Below are 10,085 nucleotides of genomic sequence, written 5' to 3' on the forward strand. Positions count from 1 at the left end.
ATTATGCTGCATCATCATGTAGGCTACTTTGGTTCATTATGCTGCACCATGTAGGCTACTTTGGTTCATTATGCTGCATCATGTAGGCTACTTTGGTTCATTATGCTGCATCATGTAGGCCACTTTGGTTCATTATGCTGCATCATCATGTAGGCTACTTTGGTTCATTATGCTCCGTCATCATGTAGGCTACTTTGGTTCATTATGCTGCATCATGTAGGCTACTTTGGTTCATTATGCTGCATCATGTAGGCTACTTTGGTTCATTATGCTGCATCATGTAGGCTACTTTGGTTCATTATGCTCCATCATCATGTAGGCTACTTTGGTTCATTATGCTGCATCATGTAGGCTACTTTGGTTCATTATGCTGCATCATCATGTAGGCTACTTTGGTTCATTATGCTCCGTCATGTAGGCCACTTTGGTTCATTATGCTCCATCATCATGTAGGCTACTTTGGTTCATTATGCTCCGTCATGTAGGCTACTTTGGTTCATTATGCTGCATCATGTAGGCTACTTTGGTTCATTATGCTGCATCATGTAGGCTACTTTGGTTCATTATGCTGCATCATGTAGGCTACTTTGGTTCATTATGCTGCATCATGTAGGCTACTTTGGTTCATTATGCTCCGTCATGTAGGCCACTTTGGTTCATTATGCTGCATCATGTAGACTACTTTGGTTCATTATGCTGCATCATGTAGGCTACTTTGGTTCATTATGCTGCATCATGTAGGCTACTTTGGTTCATTATGCTGCATCATGTAGGCTACTTTGGTTCATTATGCTGCATCATGTAGGCCACTTTGGTTCATTATGCTGCATCATGTAGGCTACTTTGGTTCATTATGCTGCATCATGTAGGCTACTTTGGTTCATTATGCTGCATCATGTAGGCCACTTTGGTTCATTATGCTGCATCATGTAGGCTACTTTGGTTCATTATGCTGCATCATGTAGGCCACTTTGGTTCATTATGCTGCATCATGTAGGCCACTTTGGTTCATTATGCTGCATCATGTAGGCCACTTTGGTTCATTATGCTGCATCATGTAGGCTACTTTGGTTCATTATGCTGCATCATCATGTAGGCTACTTTGGTTCATTATGCTGCATCATCATGTAGGCTACTTTGGTTCATTATGCTGCATCATGTAGGCTACTTTGGTTCATTATGCTCCGTCATGTAGGCTACTTTGGTTCATTATGCTGCATCATGTAGGCTACTTTGGTTCATTATGCTGCATCATGTAGGCTACTTTGGTTCATTATGCTGCATCATGTAGGCTACTTTGGTTCATTATGCTCCGTCATCATGTAGGCTACTTTGGTTCATTATGCTCCGTCATCATGTAGGCTACTTTGGTTCATTATGCTGCATCATGTAGGCTACTTTGGTTCATTATGCTGCATCACGTAGGCTACTTTGGTTCATTATGCTGCATCATGTAGGCTACTTTGGTTCATTATGCTGCATCATGTAGGCTACTTTGGTTCATTATGCTGCATCATGTAGGCTACTTTGGTTCATTATGCTGCATCATGTAGGCTACTTTGGTTCATTATGCTGCATCATCATGTAGGCTACTTTGGTTCATTATGCTGCATCATGTAGGCTACTTTGGTTCATTATGCTGCATCATGTAGGCTACTTTGGTTCATTATGCTGCATCATGTAGGCCACTTTGGTTCATTATGCTGCATCATGTAGGCTACTTTGGTTCATTATGCTGCATCATGTAGGCTACTTTGGTTCATTATGCTGCATCATGTAGGCCACTTTGGTTCATTATGCTGCATCATGTAGGCTACTTTGGTTCATTATGCTGCATCATGTAGGCCACTTTGGTTCATTATGCTGCATCATGTAGCTACTTTGGTTCATTATGCTGCATCATGTAGGCCACTTTGGTTCATTATGCTCCATCATCATGTAGGCCACTTTGGTTCATTATGCTGCATCATGTAGGCTACTTTGGTTCATTATGCTGCATCATGTAGGCCACTTTGGTTCATTATGCTCCATCATCATGTAGGCTACTTTGGTTCATTATGCTGCATCATGTAGGCCACTTTGGTTCATTATGCTGCATCATGTAGGCCACTTTGGTTCATTATGCTGCATCATGTAGGCCACTTTGGTTCATTATGCTGCATCATGTAGGCCACTTTGGTTCATTATGCTGCATCATGTAGGCTACTTTGGTTCATTATGCTGCATCATCATGTAGGCTACTTTGGTTCATTATGCTGCATGATCATGTAGGCTACTTTGGTTCATTATGCTGCATCATGTAGGCTACTTTGGTTCATTATGCTGCATCATGTAGGCCACTTTGGTTCATTATGCTGCATCATGTAGGCCACTTTGGTTCATTATGCTGCATCATGTAGGCTACTTTGGTTCATTATGCTGCATCATGTAGGCTACTTTGGTTCATTATGCTGCATCATGTAGGCTACTTTGGTTCATTATGCTGCATCATCATGTAGGCTACTTTGGTTCATTATGCTGCATCATGTAGGCCACTTTGGTTCATTATGCTCCATCATCATGTAGGCTACTTTGGTTCATTATGCTGCATCATGTAGGCCACTTTGGTTCATTATGCTGCATCATGTAGGCCACTTTGGTTCATTATGCTGCATCATGTAGGCTACTTTGGTTCATTATGCTGCATCATCATGTAGGCTACTTTGGTTCATTATGCTGCATCATCATGTAGGCTACTTTGGTTCATTATGCTGCATCATCATGTAGGCTACTTTGGTTCATTATGCTCCATCATCATGTAGGCTACTTTGGTTCATTATGCTGCATCATGTAGGCCACTTTGGTTCATTATGCTCCATCATCATGTAGGCTACTTTGGTTCATTATGCTGCATCATGTAGGCTACTTTGGTTCATTATGCTCCATCATCATGTAGGCTACTTTGGTTCATTATGCTGCATCATGTAGGCCACTTTGGTTCATTATGCTCCATCATCATGTAGGCTACTTTGGTTCATTATGCTGCATCATGTAGGCTACTTTGGTTCATTATGCTGCATCATGTAGGCTACTTTGGTTCATTATGCTGCATCACGTAGGCTACTTTGGTTCATTATGCTGCATCATGTAGGCCACTTTGGTTCATTATGCTGCATCATCATGTAGGCTACTTTGGTTCATTATGCTCCGTCATCATGTAGGCTACTTTGGTTCATTATGCTGCATCATGTAGGCTACTTTGGTTCATTATGCTACATCATGTAGGCTACTTTGGTTCATTATGCTCCATCATCATGTAGGCTACTTTGGTTCATTATGCTGCATCATGTAGGCTACTTTGGTTCATTATGCTGCATCATGTAGGCTACTTTGGTTCATTATGCTGCATCATGTAGGCTACTTTGGTTCATTATGCTGCATCATGTAGGCTACTTTGGTTCATTATGCTGCATCATGTAGGCTACTTTGGTTCATTATGCTGCATCATGTAGGCTACTTTGGTCCACTTGGCTGTACAGGCATGAGGCCACACAACAAACATTTCATGATTGTAATTCGATTTGATTTTCAAGAAAGTGTGGTGCAAGGGCGGCTACGTGGTGCAGTGGGCAAGGCGCTCACCACGAATACGGGAGGCTGGGCTCAAACAGATCATCTCCCTGTTCGAGCCCAGCGCTCCACATTGCTTTCAGTTTAGCTGGTCGTCCGCACTAATACACATTGGCAGTATTAGGGGGAGGGAAAACTGATGGGTGGGGATCGGGCGTTGTGGACAGCGACTCCTACAGGTCGGTTGGTGCGCCTGCGCAGTAGAATCAGGAAGCGACAGGGGCGGGGCCCCTCCAAAGCCCAGACCCCTGACGCTGAAAGATCGAGCCGCGCAGGTGGAAAGATGCGACTGCTGTTACCTCGAGTACCGGAGGGGACTCGTGCTATGTATGACTTAATCCACATTGCAGCCGGCTTGTGGGAGGCAAGAAACAGCGTTCAAAAGACAGGGGAGGGTTGAATTGGACGATACGAAAAATTGGGATGGGAGAAAAATAGAAAATGGGAGAAAAAGTCGATCAAAAAAAATAAAGTGTGGTGCAAAACTCCAAAACATAAAGGGTAACAACTGAATAATAATACAACTAATACAACCCCTAGAACCCACCTCACCCCTGCCCACTTTGACTACCTAGGATGGCTTAGAGTAGACGACAGAGTACAGCAACTTGCAATGGGCCTGGTCTACAAGATACACTACACCACTAAGGTACCCATGTACATGTCAAAATACTTCCCAAAGGTCAGTGAAAACCACCACGACCACAACACCAGAGGAAGCTCAACAAATCATGTTAAACCCAGATTTGGGTCAAACAAGGGACTAAACACGTTTCGCAATTATGCCACATCAATGTGGAACACCCAAAGTTGTAAAGGAATGTGAATCCCTACCCACATTCAAAACCGCTCTTAAAGAGCACCTACGGGAGGCTGCAATTCGAAACTGGCCACCGTAAATGTCCAAACCCCCCCACCCCCACCCCCTCCTAATAGACAGTCTCCTCCCCACCGTGTGTATATTTCTCTCCCACCCACCCACCCCCTCCTAATGTACAGTCTCCTCCCCACCGTATGTATATTTCTCTCCCACCCACCCCCTCCTAATGTACGTCTCCTCCCCATCATATGTATATACTCTGTCAGGATCTATGGGCAACAGTACTGTATATTTGAATATCGTATATGTCGCAAATGTAACAGTACTAAATACCTGTATGTCATGTATGTCCCTATGCCATAAATGTCATGTATGTTGTGTATGTCATAAATGTCACTATGAATTGAAAATGGGGGACCCTGATGTAAACAAGACAAACGTCTTTCTCTGGTCTGCATCCCCTTAACAATTGTGTGTATTGAGCCGTACTGTATTGTACCCATTCTGCAATCTGTTAAATAAAGTTTTCATTAATTCATTCATTCAACAGTCAACAAGTTAAGTTCTCTCTCACATCACTCAGCTGGTATACAATACCGCCCCCTGCTGGCCACATGTAACTACAGCACATGAATCAACACATTCAACCAGTTTCACACACAGTCACATCATGCCTCAAAGTACAGCCTGACACTTGTTAGGTACAAACAAACTAAAAAAACAAGATAGGAAAAACAATGGTTATTTCATTTTTAGCGTATTCCATTATGATGATCATGTAAACTAGAAACTGTTTACATGACTGAAATAATCCATTAATTTATTCATTCAGTCCTTTATTTATTCTCGGAAAAAGGCAGTTCATTTAGGTGTCCCTCATTTACAACACTGTTGAGATTACAGGCATATTCAAAACATAAATTCTTTTTAAGAAAAATTATGAAAAATGTAGCTTAGACAATTAAGACATTGAATAAATAGGACAAAGACACATACGTGTATTTTTTTTATTTTTTTATACGATTGGTAATCATGTTTTTAAACTGTCCATAAGGCAGTGTCAAAGCTCAACCAGGGGACCTTAAGCCTGACCATCAGCCAGTCAGATAGGGTCCATAGTTACAATCCAGCAACATTGTGATACAAGGTGGTCATTTCCCTGCAATGACCTTAAAGATTTGATATTTATTTACCTAGAACATTTTCAACCATAAACACACACATTTGCAATAACAAAAAATAAAGAAAACAAAATAAAAAAAACGAAATAAAATATAATACAAATAAAATAAAATATATCTTCCTAGACATGGAAGCAATAATCAACATAGCTCAAGACAAATGGTTTTGTTCGAGAAGGGACAGAAAGAAGCAAAGCGTATCTGCCCTGCCCCTTCCTTACAATATCATATTAATATGTAATAAATTATCTATCAATATAAAAAAATATATATACCTATCCACACTACAGCTAAAGAGAAATAGATTATTACAAAAATACTAGTTCACGTTATTTTCAAGCTCCTCTAACTTATACTTGTCCAAGAATTCCTGTTTATATCTGCATTTAAACATTTATAGTATTACTTGTTTTTATTGCTACATCAAGGCCATTCCAAATGGATACCCAACAAACTGAGATGCACTTGCTTTTGAGAGTAGTTGTACGGCCAATAGGTTGTTTTAAAGATATCCAGATACCAATGTTTATTTCGCTTCTCTGCCAGAGAAGACCAGACCACTGTATCATTCAGGATGCCGTGATGAGTATTATTATTAATAATAATAATACATCAGATTTATATAGCGCTTTTCCTAATGCTCAAAGACACTTCACAAAACAAAATTATATAAAAAGGTGAGAGGGGAGGGAGTTCAAGGGTTGAAGGCAAGGGTAAAAAGGTGGGTTTTGAGGGCTTTTTTAAATGATGAGGGTGTCTGCATGGTGGATAGGATTGGGCAGGGTGTTCCAGAGGGTGGGGGCAGCTGCAGAGAAGGCCCTGGCTGTCGCCCCCCCAGGTCCGGAGCTTAGTCCTGATGGGTTGGAGGAGGTTAGCGTCTGCGGACCTGAGGCAGCGGGTAGGCGTGTGGTGGAGGAGGAGGTCAGAGAGGTAGGAGGGGGCCAGGTTGTTGAGGGCTTTGTAGGTGATGAGTAGAATCTTGAACTGAATCCTGTACATGACGGGGAGCCAGTGGAGATCGTGGAGGATGGGGGTGATGTGGTCGGAGTAATAAATATGAGAGCAGAATGATACCATGTCTAACCAACACATTTCAGCAAAACCCATATAAACAAGTATTCCTGAGAAGAACTGATGTGGAACTAAGTTGGCTTTTCATCTCAGCTCACAGCACAGGTCAGCAGCTGAGATGCCCTCGCAGAAAGTCCTGCCAAATGTCCAGCAGCTCCGATGGCGTGAACCCGGTGACGATGACTCGTTTGGCGTAAGTGCACCTGTGGTACGGCAACCGCCTCACCTCAAACAGGTTCCTCAGGAAGAGGAGACCGCGGGCGTACACGGGCGCCACCCCCATCACCCTCAGACACAACCCCACGTAGACGTCCTCCAGGGGGATCACTCTGACAAACCTCGACGCCCGGGACATCCTCTCGGCCAGGTCGATGGAGAAGACGTACCCCGGCCCGGAGACGTACGGAGGGAAGCGCTCTTCGGGGTAGAGTTCCTCCGACAGGTACCACTTGCTCTTCCTGTCCCTTCGCGGTCTTCCGTCTGCGATCACCGAGCCGGTGATGTAGCCCCGCCGGGGGGCGCCGCCCAGCAGGAGGACGAGGTGGAACACGTTGACAATGGCGTAAGAGGCACCTTGGCAGTGCGTGCCGAGCCAGTTCATGATCATCACCGTCTTGATGGTCAGGTTGTGATAGCTATCCAGGAAGTCCATCTGGATGATGTCACCGTGCTCGGTGCTTTCTCTCTCCAGATCTCTCTGGGTGCGGGAGTGACGGCCCTCTCCGGAGGAGAGGCCCACATAGAACAGAGTGAGAGTGTCCACACTGGGCACAGTGGGCAGCAGGCCAGGCGCACCCCACGTGTTTCTAATGGCATGCCTTGATATACTATCCCCTGGGGCCACTGGCACCATAAACACCAGGAAAGGGCTTCGTCTGTCTTTACACACAGAGGGCTGGTTGAGAACATATGTATACGTTGCTGGAGATATTACCTTGTAGTGTTCTTGAGAAATAAGACTTGGTGTTGTTGTTGTTGTTGGCATGTTCGTCTTGGGTACGACTTTGCTTAGCAAAGTTAGCGCTGCCAAAACGATAAGCAACTTCACTAACCTCCACGGAGAAGTTATCTTCATTGCAAAATTGTTATAAAAAATCCTTGCAGACTAATAATAATAATAATAATAATAATAATAATAATAATAATAATAATAATAATAATAATAATATAATTACACTATTGTTCTTGATTGTATTGCTACTGTACCGAAACCCCACAGAGAATTCACGGTGTGTACAACACAGTCAGTGTATTGCCTTCCATGTTAGGAACACCGTATGTAACTGCCTCTGTGTTCAGTTTAAGTTTAAGTAGTTTGATGTCATAGTAGAACAGGCTAGAACATTAGCTCTGCCACAACATTCTGGAACGTTCGTGATGATGTCATAGCTGAACATTCTAGAACCTCGCACATCCTTATATAAGTGGACATTTCGGCCACAACCAGTCCTTTCGGGTTGAGCTCCTAGCAAGAAGTAGAAGAATCTGCTACAGTCCAAAATTTCCGCTCGTATTGCATGCAGCCAATAAGGTACGTTTGGTGTCGTAAATGTTGCTATGTGTAGGCCCATGCCATGTAGCTAAGGTGCTTGTAAGGGCAACCTAACAAGAGAAGATGCCAGTGAGGGAATACTGGGTGAAGCTCTTTCCAACGCGTGATGCTTGTTGATAATAAAATGATGTCTTCTCCTTGAGTACTTTTGAGAGTTTTTATTCTTACTTGCAGTGTGGACAAATATAAGCATACTGTAAACTCTGTGTTTAAACTGGACTTTAAACACAGGATAATTGCTACAAAATAAACCCAAAAGGTGACTCAATATAACTGAAAACAAAACAAACGCGCACGGCTCTGCAATATTCTCTATTGGAGCTCTGGGGCTCTGCAGCAGACATACTATTGGTTTCAAGAAGGGAGGGGTTACATCATGTGTACGCCGGCGTGCATCAGCTGCGTTTGACTATTTCGCGCGTGCAGCTTTGGAGGTTATGCTTAGTTATGCCAGCCAAAACAAAGAGGACGGTCATTCGGCAGATGGACTGAAGATGAAAGTTGTTGCATGTTAGACAGTTCAGTCAGGCTAGCCATCCCGGCTAAAGGCAGGGACAGCTAGTTAGCTTTAGCTACGTTATAATATTGAGTGCTAACGTCGGGATAGCCATGATGATGTCGGCTAGTAGCTAGCTTAGCTAAAGGCTAACTAGCGTTAGCTAACCTAGAGAGAGCGCGTGCAGCATTGTTATGCCAAGATGAAGAGGACGGTCATTCGGCAGATGAACTTCGTCAACTCCACGCGGTTGTCTCCATCCTCTTGGACGTTTGGTGAGTTTTTAATGCACTCTATTCTATTCCCGCCGTGGATATATCTCTCTCTCGCTCTCGGGAGCCAAACGGGCCGGCTAGCTGTTGTAGTAGCTAACGGTGTGTGGCCTGGTGTCAGCACCTGGTGCGAGGGAGGTGAGCTTGGTGTTTCATTATGAGAATATCTCCATGCTCACGTCGGCTATAGTCCGCGAGGGACTTGTTGCCGGCACCGCTATGGTAAACACCACTCTGTAGTGGGACGTGTATTGCCTTCTTTTTCCCTTCCCTCTTCGGATGAGAAGAGGAAAACACAGCGGCTGTCTGAAGTGTTGGCCTGTATTGCTTTTCTCACGTTGTACAGTTTTTCAGTGGTAGCCGCATAGCTTGCTTCTGCGTTAGCTAGTGGTTAGCGATAGCCGGGTTGAGCTAACTGTTAGCCAGTTAGCTGTTTAGCTACGACGTTAGCTGCTCGTTTTCGCTCGGCTGGGAACGTTAGCTTGATGCTATCAGTTAGCCTAGAGTTAGCTGTTAGCTTGTGCTACGACCATTGACATTAGCCGTGAGAATAGCAGGCCCTGGCACTCTGACTACGACATCATCTTTGACAGAAGATGTAGTCGGGCCTGCACCATGACAAGGATCCGGCCATAGCTTCTTTTTGTCCCGCCAGCGAGAGGCCTTTCGTCAACGTGGAGACCTGTGTTGCGGCCTTTCGCCCTGCGTTCCTTGGTGCAGGTAAGATGTCCATTGGACATTACCCCACTCTTCCTTCCTTCCCCTCCCGAATGTTTTGTTAATAACGATGTTTTTTTCCAGGCAAAACATATGTTACTTCACAACATTTGGAGATACGACATGTGCTGTGTGTGAATTGTCTTGGTCGTTTGTGTAGCTTGGGTAGCGTTGGCCAAAGCTGTGTGTGGCCTGGTGTCAGTACCTGGCTACTCTATTTGCAGTTAGCCTATTTAGCTGATGTCGGCCATTGGCTCCTTGCTACTTTGTTTTCTCTGGTATAGACCCTCTTCTCTTTGGATTTAAGTGTTGATCTTTGTCCTTTTGGATCTATGTATATTCATGTTGCCTTTGTGAAGTTATCTTT

General features: G+C 43.9%; 1 protein-coding gene across 1 annotated transcript; it reads right to left on the reverse strand.

The window, feature by feature from the left end:
- Positions 1 to 6,787: 6,787 nt before the first annotated feature.
- Positions 6,788 to 7,666, reverse strand: LOC311248877 (beta-1,3-galactosyltransferase 1-like; the record flags this gene model as incomplete). Its single annotated transcript, XM_084338106.1, has 1 exon — positions 6,788 to 7,666. One exon carries the CDS (start codon positions 7,664 to 7,666, stop codon positions 6,788 to 6,790), a length of 879 nt encoding a protein of 292 aa, XP_084194232.1.
- Positions 7,667 to 10,085: the final 2,419 nt, after the last annotated feature.

Source organism: Notolepis coatsorum, assembly GCF_963971535.1.
Source record: "Notolepis coatsorum genome assembly, chromosome: 1".
Classification (NCBI taxonomy): Eukaryota; Metazoa; Chordata; class Actinopteri; order Aulopiformes; family Paralepididae; genus Notolepis; species Notolepis coatsorum.